This window comes from Hyla sarda, chromosome 7, assembly GCF_029499605.1.
Source record: "Hyla sarda isolate aHylSar1 chromosome 7, aHylSar1.hap1, whole genome shotgun sequence".
Lineage (NCBI taxonomy): Eukaryota > Metazoa > Chordata > Amphibia > Anura > Hylidae > Hyla > Hyla sarda.
The window spans coordinates 59,042,436-59,063,813 of record NC_079195.1 but is presented as its reverse complement, the minus strand read 5'-3'; the positions used below and the strand labels follow the sequence as shown (position 1 = coordinate 59,063,813).

Genomic DNA, 21,378 nt, shown 5'->3' with positions numbered 1-21,378 from the left:
TTAGGGAGACCGGTTAGTGGAGGAACCACAGAGTTACGGCAAGGGTTACTGGGAACCGGTTTTAGACAGTTCTTGGAACAAGAGGACCCCCAACTCTTGATCTCCCCAGTGGACCAATCCAGGGTAGGGGAATGAAGTTGAAGCCAGGGAAGTCCAAGGAGAATTTCCGAGGTGCAATTGGGGAGGACCAAAAGTTCAATCCTCTCATGATGAGATCCGATGCTCATAAGAAGGGGCTCCGTGCGGAAACGTATGGTACAGTCCAATCTTTCATTATTTACACAATTGATGTAGAGGGGACTGGCGAGACTGGTCACCGGGATGTTGAACCTGTTGACGAGAGAGGCCAAAATAAAATTTCCTGCAGATCCAGAGTCCAAGAAGGCCACAGCAGGGAAGGAGAAGGCAGAGGCAGACATCCGCACAGGCACAGTAAGACGTGGAGAAGCAGAGTAGACATCAAGGACTGTCTCACCTTTGTGCGGAGTCAGCGTACGTCTTTCCAGGCGGGGAGGACGGATAGGACAATCCCTCAGGAAGTGTTCGGTACTAGCACAGTACAGGCAGAGGTTCTCCATACGGCGTCGTGTCCTCTCTTGAGGTGTCAGGCGAGACCGGTCGACCTGCATAGCCTCCACGGCGGGAGGCACAGGAACAGATTGCAGGGGACCAGAGGAGAGAGGAGCCGAGGAGACGAAACGCCTCGTGCGAACAGAGTCCATATCTTGGCGGAGTTCCTGGCGCCTTTCAGAAAAACGCATGTCAATGCGAGTGGCTAGGTGAATGAGTTCATGTAGATTAGCAGGGATTTCTCGTGCGGCCAGAACATCTTTAATGTTGCTGGATAGGCCTTTTTTGAAGGTCGCGCAGAGGGCCTCATTATTCCAGGACAATTCTGAAGCAAGTGTACGGAATTGTACGGCATACTCGCCAACGGAAGAATTACCCTGGACCAGGTTCAACAGGGCAGTCTCAGCAGAAGAGGCTCGGGCAGGTTCCTCAAAGACACTTCGGATTTCTGAGAAGAAGGAGTGTACAGAGGCAGTGACGGGGTCATTGCGGTCCCAGAGCGGTGTGGCCCATGACAGGGCTTTTCCGGACAGAAGACTGACTACGAAAGCCACCTTAGACCTTTCAGTGGGAAACAGGTCCGACATCATCTCCAGATGCAGGGAACATTGGGAAAGAAAGCCACGGCAAAACTTAGAGTCCCCATCAAATTTATCCGGCAAGGATAAGCGTATCCCAGGAGCGGCCACTCGCTGTGGAGGAGGTGCAGGAGCTGGCGGAGGAGATGACTGCTGAAGCTGTGGTAGTAACTGTTGTAGCATAACGGTCAGTTGAGACAGCTGTTGGCCTTGTTGCGCTATCTGTTGTGACTGCTGGGCGACCACCGTGGTGAGGTCAGCGACAACTGGCAGAGGAACTTCAGCGGGATCCATGGCCGGATCTACTGTCACGATGCCGGCTGGCAGGTAGTGGATCCTCTGTGCCAGAGAGGGATTGGCGTGGACCGTGCTAGTGGACCGGTTCTAAGCCACTACTGGTTTTCACCAGAGCCCGCCGCAAAGCGGGATGGTCTTGCTGCGGCGGTAGTGACCAGGTCGTATCCACTAGCAACGGCTCACCTCTCTGGCTGCTGAAGATAGGCGCGGTACAAGGGAGTAGGCAGAAGCAAGGTCGGACGTAGCAGAAGGTCGGGGCAGGCAGCAAGGATCGTAGTCAGGGGCAACGGCAGAAGGTCTGGAAACACAGGCAAGGAACACACAAGGAACGCTTTCACTGGCACTAAGGCAACAAGATCCGGCAAGGGAGTGCAAGGGAAGTGAGGTAATATAGGGAAGTGCACAGGTGATTACCCTAATTGGAACCACTGCGCCAATCAGCGGTGCAGTGGCCCTTTAAATCGCAGAGACCCGGCGCGCGCGCGCCCTAGGGAGCGGGGCCGCGCGCGCCGGGACAGAACAGACGGGGAGCGAGTCAGGTAGGGGAGCCGGGGTGCGCATCGCGAGCGGGCGCTACCCGCATCGCGAATCGCATCCCGGCTGGCAGCGGGATCGCAGCGCCCCGGGTCAGAGGACGTGACCGGAGCGCTGCAGCGGAGAGAGTGAAGCGAGCGCTCCGGGGAGGAGCGGGGACCCGGTGCGCTCGGCGTAACATATACAACAACACAGGAGTATAAGAGATCACGAAAAATTTCATTAACAAAGTCTTGGAAGACGGCAGGGGCGTTGCACAGGCCAAAGGGCATGACCAGATACTCAAAGTGTCCATCTCTAGTGTTAAATGCCGTTTTCCATTCATCCCCCTCTCTGATGCGGATGAGATTATAAGCACCTCTTAAGTCCAGTTTGGTAAAGATGTGGGCACCTTGGAGGCGATCAAAGAGTTCAGAGATGAGGGGTAGGGGGTAGCGGTTCTTTACCGTGATTTTATTAAGACCGCGGTAGTCAATGCAAGGACGTAGAGAGCCATCTTTTTTGGACACAAAGAAAAATCCGGCTCCGGCAGGAGAGGAGGATTTACGGATAAAGCCCTTTTTTAAATTTTCCTGGATGTACTCCGACATAGCAAGAGTCTCTGGGGCGGACAGAGGATAGATTCTGCCCCGGGGTGGAGTAGTGCCCGGGAGGAGGTAAATAGGACAATCATAAGGCCTGTGAGGAGGTAGAGTCTCAGCTTGTTTTTTGCAAAAAACATCCGCAAAGTCCATATAGGCCTTAGGAAGACCGGTTACAGGGGGAACCACAGAGTCACGGCAAGGGGTACTGGGAACCGGTTTTAGGCAGTCCTTGAAACAAGAGGGCCCCCAACTCTTGATCTCCCCAGTGGACCAATCCAGGGTTGGGGAATGGAGTTGAAGCCAGGGTAGTCCAAGGAGGATTTCGGAAGTGCAATTGGGGAGGACCAAAAATTCAATCTTCTCGTGATGAGGTCCGATGCACATTAGAAGGGGCTCCGTGCGGAAACGTATGGTACAGTCCAATCTTTCATTGTTTACACAATTGATGTAGAGGGGTCTGGCGAGACTGGTCACTGGGATGTTGAACCTGTTGACGAGAGAGGCCAAAATAAAATTTCCTGCAGATCCGGAATCCAAGAAGGCCATAGTAGAGAAGGAGAAGGCAGAGGCAGATATCCGCACAGGCACAGTAAGACGTGGAGAAGCAGAGTAGACATCAAGGACTGTCTCACCTTTGTGCGGAGTCAGCGTACGTCTTTCCAGGCGGGGAGGACGGATAGGACAATCCTTCAGGAAGTGTTCGGTACTGGCACAGTACAGGCAGAGATTCTCCATGCGGCGTCGTGTCCTCTCTTGAGGTGTCAGGCGAGACCGGTCGACCTGCATAGCCTCCACGGCGGGAGGCACAGGAACGGATTGCAGGGGACCAGAGGAGAGAGGAGCCGGGGAGAAAAAACGCCTTGTGCGAACAAAGTCCATATCCTGGCGGAGCTCCTGACGCCTTTCGGAAAAACGCATGTCAATGCGAGTGGCAAGATGGATGAGTTCATGTAGGTTAGCAGTGATTTCTCGTGCGGCCAGAACATCTTTAATGTTGCTGGATAGGCCTTTTTTAAAGGTCGCGCAGAGGGCCTCATTATTCCAGGATAATTCTGAAGCAAGAGTACGGAATTGTACGGCGTACTCGCCAACGGAAGAATTACCCTGGACCAGGTTCAACAGGGCAGTCTCAGCAGAAGAGGCTCGGGCAGGTTCCTCAAAGACACTTCGAATTTCCGAGAAGAAGGAGTGTATAGAGGCAGTGACGGGGTCATTGCGGTCCCAGAGCGGTGTGGCCCATGACAGAGCTTTTCCAGACAGAAGGCTGACTACGAAAGCCACCTTAGACCTTTCAGTAGGAAACTGGTCCGACATCATCTCCAAGTGCAGGGAACATTGGGAAAGAAAGCCACGGCAGAATTTAGAGTCCCCATCAAATTTATCCGGCAAGGATAGTCGTAGACCAGAAGCGGCCACTCGCTGCGGAGGAGGTGCAGGAGCTGGCGGAGGAGATGATTGCTGAAGCTGTGGTAGTAGCTGCTGTAGCATCACGGTCAGTTGAGACAGCTGTTGGCCTTGTTGCGCTATCTGTTGTGACTGCTGGGCGACCACCGTGGTGAGGTCGGCGACAACTGGCAGAGGAACTTCAGCGGGATCCATGGCCGGATCTACTGTCACGATGCCGGCTGGCAGGTAGTGGATCCTCTGTGCCAGAGAGGGATTGGCGTGGACCGTGCTAGTGGATCGGTTCTAAGTCACTACTGGTTTTCACCAGAGCCCGCCGCAAAGCGGGATGGTCTTGCTGCGGCGGTAGTGACCAGGTCGTATCCACTAGCAACGGCTCAACCTCTCTGACTGCTGAAGATAGGCGCGGTACAAGGGAGTAGACAGAAGCAAGGTCGGACGTAGCAGAAGGTCGGGGCAGGCAGCAAGGATCGTAGTCGGGGGCAACGGCAGGAGGTCTGGAACACAGGCTAGGAACACACAAGGAAACGCTTTCACTGGCACAATGGCAACAAGATCCGGCGAGGGAGTGAAGGGGAAGTGAAGTATAAATAGGGAGTGCACAGGTGAACACACTAATTGGAACCACTGCGCCAATCAGCGGCGCAGTGGCCCTTTAAATCGCAGAGACCCGGCGCGCGCGCGCCCTAGGGAGCGGGGCCGCGCGCGCCGGGACAGGACAGACGGAGAGCGAGTCAGGTACGGGAGCCGGGATGCGCATCGCGAGCGGGCGCTACCCGCATCGCGAATCGCATCCCGGCTGGAGACGGTATCGCAGCGCACCGGGTCAGTGGAGCTGCCCGGAGCGCTGCGGTAGCGAGAGAGAAGCGAGCGCTCCGGGGAGGAGCGGAGACCCGGAGCGCTCGGCGTAACAACAACCTGTTTGCATTTATGAAATCAGAATTTAGATATTTTAGGAAATTGTCAGATTCTTGGACAGTGTTAACTTAAAGGGGTACTCCGCTGCTCAGTGTTTGGAACAAACTGTTCCGAACGCTGGAGCCGGTGCCGGGAGCTAGTGATGTCATAGCCCCGCCCCATCATGACATATTGCCCTGCCCCCTCAATGAAAGTCTATGGGAGGGGGCGTGAAAGCTGTCACACCCCCTCCCATAGACTTGCATTGAGAGGGTGGGTTGTGACGTCATGAGCTCCCGACTCCAGCGTTCGGAACAGTTTGTTCCAAACGCTGAGAAGTGCAGTACTCCTTTAAAGGGAACCAATCATCAGATTTTACCCTATATAACGCTTGGCAAAGCGTTATATAGGGTTAAATCTTTATTTTCACCATTCCCGGGGGATGCTCCTGCCCCCAGGGATGGTGAAGATATGAAGTTATAAACTAGTCACCGCCGCCGCCATAAGTAGTCACCTGGGCGGAGAGCTCTTCTCATCTACTCCCGTTCTTCGGCCGGGAGTGACGCCCCCTCCGCTTGATTGATGGGCCACGTCATTGTTCCGCTCACTAAACAGACAAAGCAGAGTGATGACGCGGCCCATCAATCAAGCGGAGGGAGCGTTGCTCCCGGCCGAAGAACGGGAGTAGATGAGAAGAGCTCCCCGCCCAGGTAACTACTTATGGCGGCGGCGGTGAATAGTTTATAACTTCATATCTTCACCATCCCTGGGGGCAGGAGCATCCCCCGGGAATGGTAAAAATAAAGATTTTACCCTATATAACGCTTTGCCAAGAGTTATATAGGGTAAAATCTGATGATTGATTCCCTTTAAATGGGCCCTGTCATTTGCAATAATATTTTATATAATGTAGATAACATTATGGGGGATATTTATCAAAAACTGTGTAGAGGAAAAGTTGACCAGTTGCCCATAGCAACCAATCAGATCGCTTCTTCTTATTTTTGGCTTGTCAGCCTGCTATGTGAGCCGGGGCTGTCACAGAGCCTTGCTTGTTCCACCCACACTTCCTGTATTTTGTCTCTGCACAGAGACACACAGACAATAGCAGGGACAAGACATAATTTTTTTACCCAAAAATGCACATAAATTTTTTACAAATCTGCTGCATCTTTAGGCTCTCTAGTTTAACCCCTTAAGGACTCAGGGTTTTTCAGTTTTTGCACTTTCGTTTTTTCCTCCTTACCTTTTAAAAATCATAACCCTTTCAATTTTCCACCGAAAAATCCATATTATGGCTTATTTTTTGCGTCACCAATTCTACTTTGCAGTGACATTAGTCATTTTACCCAAAAATTCGGAACGGAAAAAAAAAATCATTGTGCGACAAAATCGAAGAAAAAACGCCATTTTGTAACTTTTGGGGGCTTCCGTTTCTACGCAGTGCATATTTCGATAAAAATGACACCTTATCATTATTCTGTAGGTCCATACAGTTAAAATGATACCCTACTTATATAGGTTTGATTTTGTCGTACTTCTGGAAAAAATCATAACTACTTGCAGGAAAATTTATACGTTTAAAAATGTCATCTTCTGATCCCTATAACTTTTTTATTTTTCCACGTACAGGGCAATATGAGGACTCATTTTTTGCGCCGTGATCTGAAGTTTTTATCGGTTTGATTTTTGTTTTGATCGGACTTTTTGATCACTTTTTATTCATTTTTTAATGGTATAAAAAGTGACCAAAAATAAGCTTTTTTGGACTTTGGAATTTTTTTTGCACGTACGCCATTGACCTTGCGGTTTAATTAATTAATTAATTAATTATATTTTTATAGTTCGGACATTTACACACGCGGCGATACCACATATGTTTATTTTTTTTTTTATTTACACTGTTTTATTTTTTTTATGGGAAAAGGGGGGGGATTCAAACTTTTATTAGGGAAGGGGTTAAATGACCTTTATTAACACTTTTTTTTTTACTTTTTTTTTGCAGTGTTATAGGTCCCATAGGGATCTATAACACTGCATACACTGATCTCTCATGCTGATCACTGGTGTGTATTAACACGCCTGTGATCAGTGTTATCGGCGCTTGACTGCTCCTGCCTGGATCTCAGGCACGGAGCAGTCATTCGTCGATCAGACACGAGGAGGCAGGTAAGGGCCCTCCCGGTGTCCTGTAAGCTGTTCAGGATGCTGCGATTTCACCACGGCGGTCCCGAACAGCCCGACTGACTAGCCGGGATACTTTCACTTTCACTTTAGAAGCGGCGGTCAGCTTTGACCGCCGCTTCTAAAGGGTTAATACCGCACATTGCCGAGATCGGTGATGTGCGGTATTAGCCGCGGTCCGGCCGTTGATGAGCACCGACGCGATGTGATGCGGGGTCGCAGCGCGACCCCGCTTCATATCTAGGGAGCCGGCGCAGGACGTATATTTACGTCGTTAAGGGGTTAAAGGGGTATTCCAGGATTTTTTTTATTTGACTATGCTACAGGGGCTGTAAAGTTAGTGTAGTTCATAATATAGTGTCTGTACCTGTGTGTGACGGTTTTCTCACAATTCTTATGTGATTTTCACACCAACATTTATTTTTAACAGCATACAAAATGACTGTTGTCTCAGATTTTCCCAGGCTGCAATGCGGCCGAGACCTGACTCACTAGTCAGCTGACTACAGGGAGCCGGTCTGCTTCAAAAGGGAGGGATCACTTGGTGGGAGAGAGATCAATCTGCAACTAATGCAACAGCTGATTGAAAACCACAGGTCTTTTGAATGGATGCAGCTCATTTATGTTTCAATGGGTGGAGTGGCTGAGGTGTGAGAGGGAGGAAAATGGAATTATGGGATTTGTAGGCAAAAAATAACTCAAACAGGAAACACCAGTTCACGAAAAGCTAGCCACAGTGTTATGGTAATCTCACAACATAGCCATTTAGCCCCAAAACATGCGCAGATCCTTCCTAAGCATGTCCATTACTGTCTGCCAGGTACATACTAAAATCGCCTTATGGTGGATAACCCCTTTAAGTCTGAACCTTCTAGTTGGCTTAAGGGGGTGTCCAGGTAGTAGAAAAGGTCCTACAGGTTCTTCTCCCCAGCACTCCACTCATGCTCCCTGGACATTACACCCACACGTAATGTCCAAAAGGTGCATGGTATCGCTGCAACATCGATAACATCAGGCAACTCTTATAAATCACGCATGGGTGTGGTTTTGCCAGCATGGAATGATAGGGATGAGCACCCGCTCCCTCCCTTCCTGAAACAGTATACTTCTGAGATGACCAAGGAGCTGAAGTGGAGTGTCAGAGAGCAGAAGAGGTAGGACCTTTTTAGGTTTAGATTTAGGGGTATTGAGTCAGGAGGTGATAGTAGATACATCTACATGACAGATCTTACCTTCCACATATTTTTAGAGGAAAAGACTCCTCCACGATAGTGACGATAGAAGGAAGATGAACGATAACTTCAAAAGTTGGTAGCACTGAAAGACACAATGGAGCCAAAATTCATAGTGATATTAAATGTATGTTGGAATATTTTTCTTTAACTGGCAAGAAGATCGATATAAAAGTTTTTTTCTCATTACATGAATTTTATTCAATGGTTTGGGAAATATATATTGAAGAACAATCAGGTCCAATAAACTGCTTGCATCGCTAGCACACGGATTTGCTGTACTTTGTTGTAAACTATTATTTGATGAACTATCACAGTAGACAGAAAAAGTATAAGATGACTTTCAGATCATTTGAAGGCAAAATATACAAACAGAATAGCCCAGATCTATTAATCTCTGATTTGTCCATAACAACTAATCATAACTCAGCTTCCACTTTACCAGAGCTTGATAAGAATAGGAAAGCTCATTTGTGATTGGTTATGACAGATTGATAAATATGGGTCCATATGTTCGCAAATTGTGACTTTTACTTAAATGACCTTATGGTTACCGTACAATATCTTGTGCATAGAAAACAAAAAGAACATAAAGAAGTAGAAATGACTGTCTTACCATATTCAGACACATAGAAATCCTGGCGAGCGTGAGAAGAAATGATTGTGTACACTCCAAGTTGTGCCTCAGAATCAAGGGAGTAGGACAGGTCGATGATGCCTTTCTGAGGTTTAAGATTCAACCATTGGCCAATACGATTCTTATTTGGATCCTTTTAAGTAAATAAAAAAGCTAATGATTTATTGAAATAGTAACATTACAGATGTTAACCAGAAGGGTATATTGCTGTAATGTATTTATGCTGTGACAATCACCTTAGTGACAATTAGGCTTAGGGTGAGAGCCCCCTATATAAAAATTAGATTAGATTTGGAACGAGGCAGAGGTGTTTAATGATCATAATCTTATCTAAGGTGATTGTGGTGGCCCAGCCCAGAAGTACCAGCAGCTAAACTGAAACTAGTTTGGGTGGTTTAATGGGGTATTCCAGGCAAAACCTTTTGTTATATATATCAACTGGCTCCGGAAAGTTAAACAGATTTGTAAATTACTTCTATTAAAAAATCTTAATCCTTCCAATAGTTATTAGCTTCTGAAGTTTTCTGTCTAACTGCTCAATGAAGATGTCACGTCCCGGGAGCTGTGCATGACGGGAGAATATCCCCGAGACGTGAGTCATCAGAGAGCAGTTAGACAGAAAACAACTCAACTTCAGAAGCTAATAACTATTGGAAGGATTAAGATTTTTTAATAGAAGTAATTTACAAATCTGTTTAACTTTCCAGAGTCAGTTGATATATAAAAAAAGTTTTGGCCTGGAATACCCCTTTAAGTGTTATAAGGCTTGCTGGGCAGCCAACAGTCTGTCTCTTAAATGCTGAGGTCTATATCGCTGTGTTTATTACTGCTAAGGAATGTCTGACTCCATTGCCAATAGAGTAAGTGGGGAGAAATCCTTGCAAACCTTTTCCACGTACCACTCCTGTTAAGACATTTGATAGCTTGCTAAGTTTAATTAGATTTGAGCTCATGCAGGAACTTAAAGGGGTATTCCAGGATTTTTATTTTATTTGACTGTGCTACAGGGGTTGTAAAGTTAGTATAGTTCATAATATAGTGTCTGTACCTGTGTGTGACGGTTTTCTCACAATTCATCTGTGATTTTCACCCCAATATTTATTTTTAAAAGCATACAAAATGACTGTTGTCTCAGATTTTTCCCAGGTTGCAATGCAGCCGAGACCTGACTCACTAGTCAGCTGATGACAGGGAGCCTGTCTGCTTCAATGGGTGGAGCGATTGCTTGGTGAGATCATTTAGTTGCAACTAATGCAAAAGCTGTAGGCACCCTGATTGAAAACCACAGGTCTTTTGAATGGATGCAGCTCATTTATGTTTCAATGGGTGGGGTGGCTGATGTGTGGGAGGGAGGAAAAGGGAATTATGGGATTTGTAGTCAAAAAAGAAAAACTCAAACAGGAAATACCTGTTCACAAAAAGCTAGCCACAGTATTATGGTAATCTAACAACATAGCCATTTAGCCCAAAGACAAGCGCAGATCCTTCCTAAGCATGTCCATTACTGTCTGCCAGGTATGTACTAAAATCACCTTATGGTGGATAACCCATTTAATAAAACTTCAGCAACCTAGTTTGGCTAAGTTTCCACTTGTTTTTTTTTCTGGCAGTTTTTGGAAAACTGCCACTGTAGTTTTTGAGCCAAAGCCAGAAGTGTATTAAAAAGGAATGGGAAATATAATGGAAGGACTTACACTTCTCCTCCCTTATGGATCCACTTCTGACTTTGGCTGAAAAACTGCAGTGGCAGTATTCCAAAAACTGCCAGAAAAAAACCCAAGTGGAAACTTAGCCTTAACCAAAAGAAGGCAACATTACCAAAGTCAAGTAGAAATAAAATACAAGCACAACCCAAGTAAATCTTTACCACTTGCTCCTAAACTGAAAGTGTATCCTAAAGAACTGTTCATGAAGAACTGTACTACATATGTGAGGCTCCCAAAGTTTTGTTACTGTATACATCTACCCCAGAGTAAAGTTAAGTATCCAGTTGTTTTTCATGAACTTTGACTTTAGAAGTTTTATTTCCCTGGGCCTTGTGTACAGATTAAAGCTTTATTGAAATAGTGGTTTGTGGGAATCGTCATTGTGACACAGGATTGCACTCCAGCCACATGATGCTACAAACCTAATCATACTCCCATAGTACTGACAATACACACAACCCTATTTCTGGCATAACAAACCTGATATTTTGATTAACTCAGCCATATCACAAAACCCTTTGCCACATTCACCTTGTCAGACATTATTAGGATTCCAACCAACCAAGTTGAGATGACATGAAGTTTAATTCTCATATCATAAAGCACAATGATACTAGTAGGATAAAACAACAGTAATGCAACGTTATTGAAATCTATGACATTTAAGGTGATTCCATACAGAAAAGGGAGAGGGACCCTGCCACTGAGGAATTTATTGCATCTTCAACTTAGTAACCCAGTGGTCAAGAGTCAAGACGACACTATCATCTACGTTTAAGTTACCACTTCTACTACTTTCATGACTGATTGATATATATATATATATATATATATATATATGCAGATATGCAGTGGTCCCTTGTAACGCCGATCGCTCCGGGTCCTGCTGCTTCCCCGGAGCGCTCGCGGCGTTACTCTGCTTGCAGCGCTCCGGTCGGCACTGCTGACCGAGAGCGCTGATACCCTGTCACCAGAGGGGATGCGATCCGCGGGACGGGACGTGCACGCTCACGGATCGCATCCCATGTCTCTTCTCACCTGCTCCGTCCTTCCTCTGTCCCTGCCCGGCGCGCGCGGCACCGCTCTCTAGGGCGCGCGCGCGCGTCGGCTCTCTGAAATTTAAAGGGCCAGTGCACCACTAATTGGTGCCTGGCCCAATCTAGTCCAATCACCTATAAAACATCACTTCCCCTTCCTGTCCCTGCCGGATCTTGTTGCCTAGTGCCTAGTGAAAGCGTTCCAGTGTGTCCTTGCCTGTGTTTCCAGAATCTCTGCTGTTGCCCCTGACTACGAACCTTGCCGCCTGCCCTGACCTTTCTGCTACGTCTGACCTTGCCTTGCCTTGTCCTTTTGTACCGCGCCATCTCAGCCGCCAGAGAGGTTGAGTCGCTACTGGGAGGAACGACCTGGGGGTTACCTGCCGCAGCAAGTCCATCCCGCTTTGAGGCAGGCTCTGGTGAATACCAGTAACCCCTTAGACTCCGTTCCCCTGGTACGGCCCACGCCATCACCTCTCTGGTACAGAGGATCCACTTCCAGTGTCCTCACCCTCCGCCAACCCGGATCCTGACAGTAGATCCGGCCATGGATTCCGCTGAGGTGCCGCTACCTAGCCTTGGAGACCTTACCTCCGTTGTGGCCCAACAGTCTCAACAAGTAGTCCAACAAGGACATCAGTTGTCACAACTGACTGCAATGGTTCAGCAACTTCTGCCTCTACAGCCATCTTCTCCACCAGTTCCTTAACTGCAAGCTGCCGCTTCCAGCACCAGAGTCCGTCTATCTCTTCCGGATAAGTTTGATGGGGACTCTAAGTTGTGCCGAGGCTTCCTGACCCAATGTTCTCTGCACTTGGAGCTGTTGGCTGACCAGTTTCCCACGGAACGGCTTATTCTCTGGAAAGGCGTTGTCTTGGGGCACTCCGCTTTGGGACCGCAACGATCCTGCCACCGCTTCAGTCCAGACCTTCTTCTCAGAAATACGCTCTGTTTTTGAGGAACCAGCCCGGGTTTCTTCAGCCGAGACGGCCTTGTTGAATCTTGTTCAAGGAAACTCTACAGTGGGCGATTACGCCATTCAGTTCCGGACTCTTGCCTCAGAATTAGCCTGGAATAATGAGGCTCTCTGCGCGACCTTCAAGAAGGGTTTATCCAGCCACATCAAAGATGTTCTGGCCGCACGAGAGATACCCTCAACCCTGTCTGAACTAATCCATTTGGCCACCCGCATTGATATGCGTTTTTCAGAAAGGCGACAGGAGCTACGCCAAGAAAAGGATCTCATTCACACCAGGCGGTTTCCCCGCCCAACACCTCTCTTCCAGCATCCGCTGCAACCTGTGACTGTGCCTTCCACCGAGGAGGCTATGCAAGTGGATCGGTCTCGCCTGACCCAACTTGAGAGGACTCGCTGCAGGAATGAGAACCTTTGCCTTTACTGTGTGAGCTCCGAGCATTTCCTGAAGGACTGTCCTGTTCGTCCTCCACGTCTGGGAAGACGCACGCACCTAGTAAACGTGGGAGAGGCGTTACTGGGTGTGGATTCTACCTCTCCACGCTTAACTATTCCTGTACAGATTTCTTTGCCTGCTAAATCTGCCTTTTCTGCCGTGGCCTTTCTGGACTCTGGTTCAACAGGTAACTTCATTGAGGCCTCATTAGTCAACAGATTCAACATCCCTGTGACCCGTCTCGACAAGCCTCTCTTCATTTCTTCTGTCAGCGGACAGAATCTGGACTGTACCGTGTGCTATCGCACAGTGCCCTTGCGCATGAACGTAGGAGTCCTCCATCATGAGGAGATTGAATTTTTTGTGCTTCCCAACTGTACTTCTCAAGTTCTACTAGGCTTGCCTTGGCTCCAGCTCCACTCTCCTACTCTCGACTGGTCTTCTGGGGACATTAGAAGTTGGGGTCCTACCTGTTACCAGCGATGCCTTAAGACCTTACCCGTCAGTCAAGTAACCGTCGCTTCTTCTCTGCCAGGCCTGCCTAAGGCCTACCAGGACTTTTCCGATGTTTTTTGTAAAAAGCAAGCAGAGGTCTTACCACCACACAGACCCTTTGATTGCCCTATTGACTTGCTTCCTGGTACTTCTCCACCGCGTGGCAGGATTTATCCGCTCTCTGCCCCAGAGACCCAAGCCATGTCCGAGTATATTCAAGAAAATCTAAAAAAAGGATTTATCAGAAAATCTTCGTCTCCTGCTGGAGCAGGATTCTTCTTCGTTGCTAAGAAAGATGGAACCCTACGCCCATGCATCGATTACCGCGGTTTAAATAAAATTACCGTTAAGAACCGTTTTCCACTCCCTCTTATCTCTGAACTGTTTGACTGTCTGCGGGGAGCGAAAATTTTTACCAAACTCGATCTAAGAGGGGCTTATAATCTTATCCGTATACGTGAAGGAGACGAGTGGAAAACTGCATTCAACACCCGTGACGGACATTTTGAGTATCTTGTCATGCCTTTCGGCCTTTGCAACGCCCCAGCAGTTTTCCAGGACTTTGTCAATGAGATTTTTCGTGACATGCTATATACTTGTGTAGTGGTCTACCTGGATGACATTCTTATTTTTTCTTCTAACCCTGAGGAACATCGCCTCCATGTCCGTCAGGTGTTACAGCGCCTACGCAAAAATCACCTTTATGCTAAGATTGAAAAGTGTCTCTTTGAACGCAGTAGTCTACCTTTCTTGGGTTACATTGTGTCCAGCCAAGGCCTTCAAATGTATCCTGTCAAACTCTCTGCGGTTCTGGATTGGCCACGCCCCTCTGGATTGCGAGCTATCCAACGCTTCCTCGGGTTCACTAATTACTATCGTCAATTTATTCCCCACTTCTCCACCATCGTTGCACCTATTGTAGCATTGACCAAAAAAGACGCGAACCCGAGGTCCTGGCCATCTATGACGGAGGAGGCCTTTAATCTGCTCAAGGCTGCCTTCGCTTCTGCACCTGTTCTGTCCAGGCCTGTCCCCTCGAAGCCTTTTATCCTTGAAGTAGATGCTTCTTCTGTTGGTGCCAGTGCCGTTTTAATTCAAAAGACCACTACTGGGAAAAATCGCACGTGTGGCTTTTTCTCCAAGACCTTCTCTCCTGCAGAAAAAAATTATTCGATTGGAGATCGTGAGCTTTTAGCTATTAAATTGGCACTCGAGGAGTGGAGACATCTTTTAGAAGGGTCCCTGCATCCCATCATCATTTACACGGACCATAAAAACTTATCATATCTCCAGACTGCCCAGCGATTAAATCCTCGCCAAGCTAGATGGACATTGTTTTTTGCCCGCTTCAATTTTGAAATTCATTTTCGTCCAGCCGACAAGAACGTTAGAGCTGACGCACTAAGACGTTCCACCGATGTTTCCGAATCTGAAGCCCCTCCACAGCACATCATACCTCCTGAGTGTCTCATCTCCTCCGCTCCTACCACTCTTGTGCAAGTTCCTCCATGGAAGACCTTTGTACCTCCACGCCTTCGCCACAAGATTCTTAAATGGGGTGATTCTTCTCTTTTGGCCGGACATGCTGGTGTCAAGAAGTCGGTGCAGTTGATTTCCAGACACTATTGGTGGCCCACCTTGCAGAAGGATGTGACTGATTTTGTTCGGGCTTGTACTACCTGTGCCTGTGACAAGACTCCACGCCAGAAGCCAGCAGGTCTCCTCCTTCCTTTACCTGTACCTGAACAGCCATGGTCCCATATTGGTATGGACTTCATCACCGATCTGCCACCATCCCGCAATAATACAGTCATCTGGGTGGTCGTTGATCGTTTTTCCAAAATGGCTCATTTTGTTCCTCTGCCGGGTCTTCCTTCTGCGCCTCAATTGGCGAAACAATTTTTTCTTCATATTTTTCGCTTCCACGGGCTTCCCACGCACATCGTCTCATACAGAGGCGTCCACTTTGTTTCTAAATTTTGGAGGGCACTCTGCAGTCAATTAAAAATCAAACTAAATTTTTCTTCTGCTTACCACCCTCAATCCAACGGTCAAGTGGAAAGAGTAAATCAGATACTTGGTGACTACCTGCGACATTTTGTCTCCTTTCGCCAAGACGATTGGGTGGACCTCTTGCCCTGGGCTGAATTTTCGTACAATTTTAAAAACTCTGAGTCTTCTTCCAAATCCCCATTTTTTGTGGTGTACGGCCGTCACCCGCTTCCCCCCTCCCTATCCCCACTTCCTCTGGGGTTCCTGCCGTTGATGAATTGAAGCAAGATTTTTCTTCCATTTGGCGTGAGACTCAAAAGTCGCTTCTACTGGCCTCATCTCGAATGAAGGCGCATGCTTATAAAAAGAGAAGGGTTCTTCCTGTATTTTCCCCTGGTGACAAGGTACGGCTTTCTGCTAAGTATATTCGATTCCGCGTACCCAGTTACAAGTTGGGCCTCCGATTTTTAGGACCTTTCAAAGTCAAAAAACAAATCAACCCTGTCTCTTACCAACTTCATCTGCCCTCCTCTCTCCGTATTCCTAACTCCTTCCATGTCTCTCTACTCAAACCTGTTGTTCTTAACCGCTATTCTCCCAAAGTCACTCTTCCTGCTCCTGTCTCTGGATCCTCTGATATCTTCTCTGTGAAAGAGATCCTCGCCTCCAGGGTTGTCCGAGGTAAAAGATTTTTTCTCGTTGATTGGGAGAATTGTGGCCCCGAAGAGAGGTCCTGGGAACCCGAGGTCAATATCCTTGACAAGGAACTCATTCGTAGATTTCTGGGTCCAAAAAGATGGGGAGACCCAAGGGGGGGGGGGGGGTACTGTAACGCCGAGCGTTCTGGGTCCTGCTGCTTCCCCGGAGCGCTCGCAGCGTTACTCTGCTTGCAGCGCTCCGGTCGGCGCTGCTGACCGAGAGCGCTGCTACCCTGTCACCGGAGGGGATGTGATCCGCGGGACGGGACGTGCCCGCCCACGGATCGCATCCCATGTCTCTTCTCACCTGCTCCGTCCTTCCTCTGTCCCTGCCTGGCGCGCGCGGCAGTGCTCTCTAGGGCGCGCGCGCGCCGGCTCTCTGAAATTTAAAGGGCCAGTGCACCACTAATTGGTGCCTGGCCCAAACTAGTCCAATCACTGTTTTCCCTATAAAACATCACTTCCCCTTCCTGTCCCTGCCGGATCTTGTTGACTAGTGCCTAGTGAAACCGTTCCAGTGTGTCCTTGCCTGTGTTTCCAGAATCTCTGCTGTTGCCCCTGACTACGAACCTTGCCGCCTGCCCTGACCTTTCTGGTACGTCTGACCTTGCCTTGTCTTGTCCTTTTGTACCGCGCCATCTCAGCCGCCAGAGAGGTTGAGTCCCTACTGGGAGGAACGACCTGGGGGTTACCTGCCGCAGCAAGTCCATCCCGCTTTGCGGCGAGCTCTGGTGAATACCAGTAACCCCTTAGACTCCGTTCCCCTGGTACGGCCCACGCCATCACCTCTCTGGTACAGAGGATCCACTTCCAGTGTCCTCACCCTCCGCCAACCCGGATCCTGACATCCCTCAACTTACAATGGCCTCAACATACAATAGTTTTTCAACATTCAATGATCTTTTCTGGACCATTGTAACTTAAAACCAGATTCAACATACAATGCTATGGGCAGTACAGATCTGCGAAACATGTCACAGCTGGAGGAACCGACCAATCAGAATGGACATTTCACTGGTAAAACACCTACCGTATATACTCGAGTATAGGCCGAGTTTTTCAGCACGATTTTTCGTGCTGAAAACACCCCCCTCGGCTTATACTCGAGTGAACTCCCCCACCCGCAGTGGTCTTCAACCTGCGGACCTCCAGAGGTTTCAAAACTACAACTCACAGCAAGCCCGGGCAGCCATCGGCTGTCCGGGCTTGCTGGGAGTTGTAGTTTTGAAACCTCCGGAGGTCCGCAGGTTGAAGACCACTGCGGCCTTCAACATCATCCAGCCCCCTCTCACCCCCTTTAGTTCTGAGTACTCACCTCCGCTCGGCGCTGGTCCGGTCCTGCAGGACTGTCCGGTGAGGAGGTGGTCCGGTGGGATACTGGTTCCGGGCTGCTATCTTCACCGGGGAGGCCTCTTCTAAGCGCTTCGGGCCCGGCCTCAGAATAGTCACGTTGCCGTGACAACGACGCAGAGGTGCGTTCATTGCCAACGTAATTCTGCGTCATTGCCAAGGCAACGGCTCTATTCCGGGCCGGAAGCGCGGAGAAGAGGCGCCCCCGGTGAAGATAGCAGCCCGGACCACCTCCCCACCGGACCACCTCCCCACCGGACCACCTCCTCACCGGACAGCCCTGCAGGACCGGACCAGCGCCGAGCGGAGGTGAGTACTCAGAACTAAAGGGGGTGAGAGGGGGGCTGGATGATGTTGAAGGCCGCAGTGGTCTTCAACCTGCGGACCTCCGGAGGTTTCAAAACTACAACTCCCAGCAAGCCCGGACAGCCGATGGCTGCCTGGGCTTGCTGGGAGTTGTAGTTTTGAAACCTCTGGAGGTCCGCAGGTTGAAGACCACTGAGGGCGAATGATGAGAAGAGGATGATGAAGGGGGGGTGTGGGGATGATGAAGGGGGGGGGTGTGGGATGATAAGGGGATGATGAAGGGGGGATGTGTGGGATGATAAGGGGATGATGAAGGGGGGATGTGTGGGATGATAAGGGGATGATGAAGGGGGGATGTGTGGGATGATAAGGGGATGATGAAGGGGGGATGTGTGGGATGATAAGGGGATGATGAAGGGGGGATGTGTGGGATGATAAGGGGATGATGAAGGGGGGATGTGTGGGATGATAAGGGGATGATGAAGGGGGGATGTGTGGGATGATAAGGGGATGATGAAGGGGGGATGTGTGGGATGATAAGGGGATGATGAAGGGGGGATGTGTGGGATGATAAGGGGATGATGAAGGGGGGATGTGTGGGATGATAAGGGGATGATGAAGGGGGGATGTGTGGGATGATGACAAGGGGATGATGATGAGGATGTTAATGACGGGTCTGGATGATGACAGGGGGGGATGAGGTATTTCCCACCCTAGGCTTATACTCGAGTCAATAACTTTTCCTGGGATTTTGGGTTAAAATTAGGGGTCTCGGCTTATACTCGGGTCGGCTTATACTCGAGTATATACGGTATATTACTGAAGTGCATGCACTGACTGGTGTCTGGTAGTGCCCCCTACAATACAGGGAGGTACTACATGTTATCTGTACCAGGGTTATCTGCTCCTATGGACACCAGGTGGGGGTGGCTCAATTTTTTAGGACACTGGCGGGTATGTATGAAGTTTTTCACCCTGTTTTTTTGTCTGTGATTTGTCGCAATTTTTCCTTTTTGTCATTTTTTCCGACAAACAATTGCGCCAAATGGTTTAGAACAAAATCACTGATTTCACTTTGTTAGTCATGATTTCAGTTACAATCATTCTTTGGTCTGGAATTCATTAATTGCGACTTTTCGATTTGGCGCAAGTTTAGGCGCAAATACCTTCATTTAGGCGCAAATCTACACCATGAATAAAGTGACAGAGAAAATAGCTACAACAATAGAACGTCCCAAAGTCAGATTTAATTCCTGGAATTCTGGGGTCTGCGCCTTTTGTAGGGCTACATTTGTGCCAAAATTACAAACTTGTATACGACGATTGATAATTTTGGCACAAATATGCTCCATTTGACGCAAAAAAACATACATAAAATCACACATTGCTACACTGTGTGTGTACTGTACTGGACCCTGTAGAAGATCCTGTCCTCTACATAGACAGTGATTTACATCCTCCAGCAGATCTTTCTTACTTTTATATGTAAGGATTTGCTTTATTTGTATTAGTTATCTACTTATTTTTCTGTAATCCTCACTTTTTCCTATTTTTGGATGACATTTTGGGGCTTCAGAACCAATTACCATGTTTCCATAGAGTTGTGGTCTCAACATACAATGGTTACAACCTACAATGGTCGTCCTGGAACCAATTAATATTGTAACTTGAGTGACCACTGTATGTATATATATATATATATATATATATATATATATATATATATATATATATATTCTCCCACTTAAAAAGATGAGAGGCCTGTAGTTTTTATCATAGGTATACCTCAACTATGAGAGACATAAAGAAAAAAAATCCATAAAATCACATTGTCTGATTTTTAAAGAATTTATTAGCAAATTATGGTGGAAAATAAGTATTTGGTCACTTACAAACAAGCAAGATTTCAGGCTCTCACAGACCTGTAACAACTTCTTCTTTAAGAGTCTCCTCTGTCCTCCACTCCTTACCTGTATTAATGGCTCCTGTTTGAACTTGTTATCAGTATAAAAGACACCTCTCCACAACCTCAAACAGTCACACTCCAAATTCCACTATGGCCAAGACTAGAGATTTTGCCAATTCGCCGAATTTTCCGGAAAAATTTGGTTCGATCCAAATTTGTTTGCAGTGAATCGCTAATAAAAACGGCTATTTGCAGGCTACAGAGAGCCTCAATAGGGGTGTAGAACACTTTTCCTTGTTGTAACATGCATAGGGATTGTGCTGGGTTAGTGAAATAATACTGTTATTCAGTATGACATGCAGATTATTTTGGAAATGTCCTTCATGCCATGAGAATGTAGTGACAAGAGTTACCTTCCATTCTGGACTTCTTATCTGGCTTTTATGTATAGCAATTATTTATTTAAATTATATTAAATATAATTAAAAAATTTACACGTCACTTTTCATAAATTATAAAACATTTTAAAACAAAGTCTGCAAACTACAAAGATTCTCGAAAACTGATGCCTGAATGAAACACGATAAAATGTTTTGGACACTTTCACATTATAAACACAATCCTTACTTATAGTTAAATCAGCACTTTAATTAAACAATTTAATGGCTATGGATACCTACGATTTTTTTGTAAGAAGTTCTTCACATTAGTGCCACTTCTACAGCACTCTTCATATCCAAGCTATCCTACGAATCTCCCAAATTCACACTCCAATCCAGACAGCTGTGTAGCCTTTTATTTATATAAATAAGTATTTATTTATCTATAGCCTATTCGAATGTTAAATTATGATTATTTATGACATTCACAAGTCACTTTTCATAAAGTATAAAACATCTGTAAACAAAGTCTGCAAACTACAAGGCTCTTATAACAGCGATCAGATAAGTGCTAAACATTGTTACATGATGTGCATTACAGAAAGAGCTGTAGCTAGCTCAGCTAGCTCTTTTTGCTACTGAGGCGAGAACAGAAAATTGTAAACCCCCCCCCCCATTTGGCTTGGGGCACCACTTCGGGAAAAAAAATAGCGGGACACCCTTACCGAGTAATCAGAGTCATTCTCTCCCCCCCCCTCCCCCCCATCTGGCACAGGACATCATGATAATCTGTTCCAGCCAAAACTCTTGGGCAGAACCTGCAACATAAACATATTAGTATTAGGCTCTGCACTTTTACAGTACTATCCTCCCCTTTTTTCTACAAATGACTCTAGCCTCCTCCAAACACAATGCCACCACCCTTCCCACAACGCACAAGGGGGGAGATTTATCAAAACCTGAGCAGAGGAAAAGTTGCCCAGTTGCCCATAGCAACCAATCAGCTTGCTTCTTTCATTTTTAACAAGGCCTCTGCAAAATGAAATGAGAAATCTGATTGGTTGCTATGAGCAACTTTTCCTTTGCACAGGTTTTCATAAATCTCCCTCAATGTTTCCAGCCCCCCTCCCCGGTGCTACAGCATCACCCGTCCCGCCACTGCACACAGAATTCCCTCCC

The 21,378-nt window shown here is 47.5% G+C and overlaps 1 protein-coding gene across 3 annotated transcripts in view; it reads right to left on the bottom strand.

Annotated features, from left to right (window-relative positions):
* Window positions 1-21,378, bottom strand: part of LOC130281672 (alpha-2-macroglobulin-like protein 1) — a 152,088-nt gene that overhangs the window by 82,673 nt on the left and 48,037 nt on the right. For all 3 annotated transcript variants that reach the window (XR_008846075.1, XM_056529137.1, XM_056529136.1), the window contains 2 exons: window positions 8,897-9,050; window positions 8,281-8,365 (listed from right to left, as the gene is read on the bottom strand). Coding sequence is in view for 2 of the 3 variants with exons in the window: in XM_056529137.1 (XP_056385112.1) it covers window positions 8,281-8,365; window positions 8,897-9,050 (239 nt within the window). In the remaining variant the exon portion in view is untranslated. The remainder of the gene's footprint in view (window positions 1-8,280; window positions 8,366-8,896; window positions 9,051-21,378) is intronic.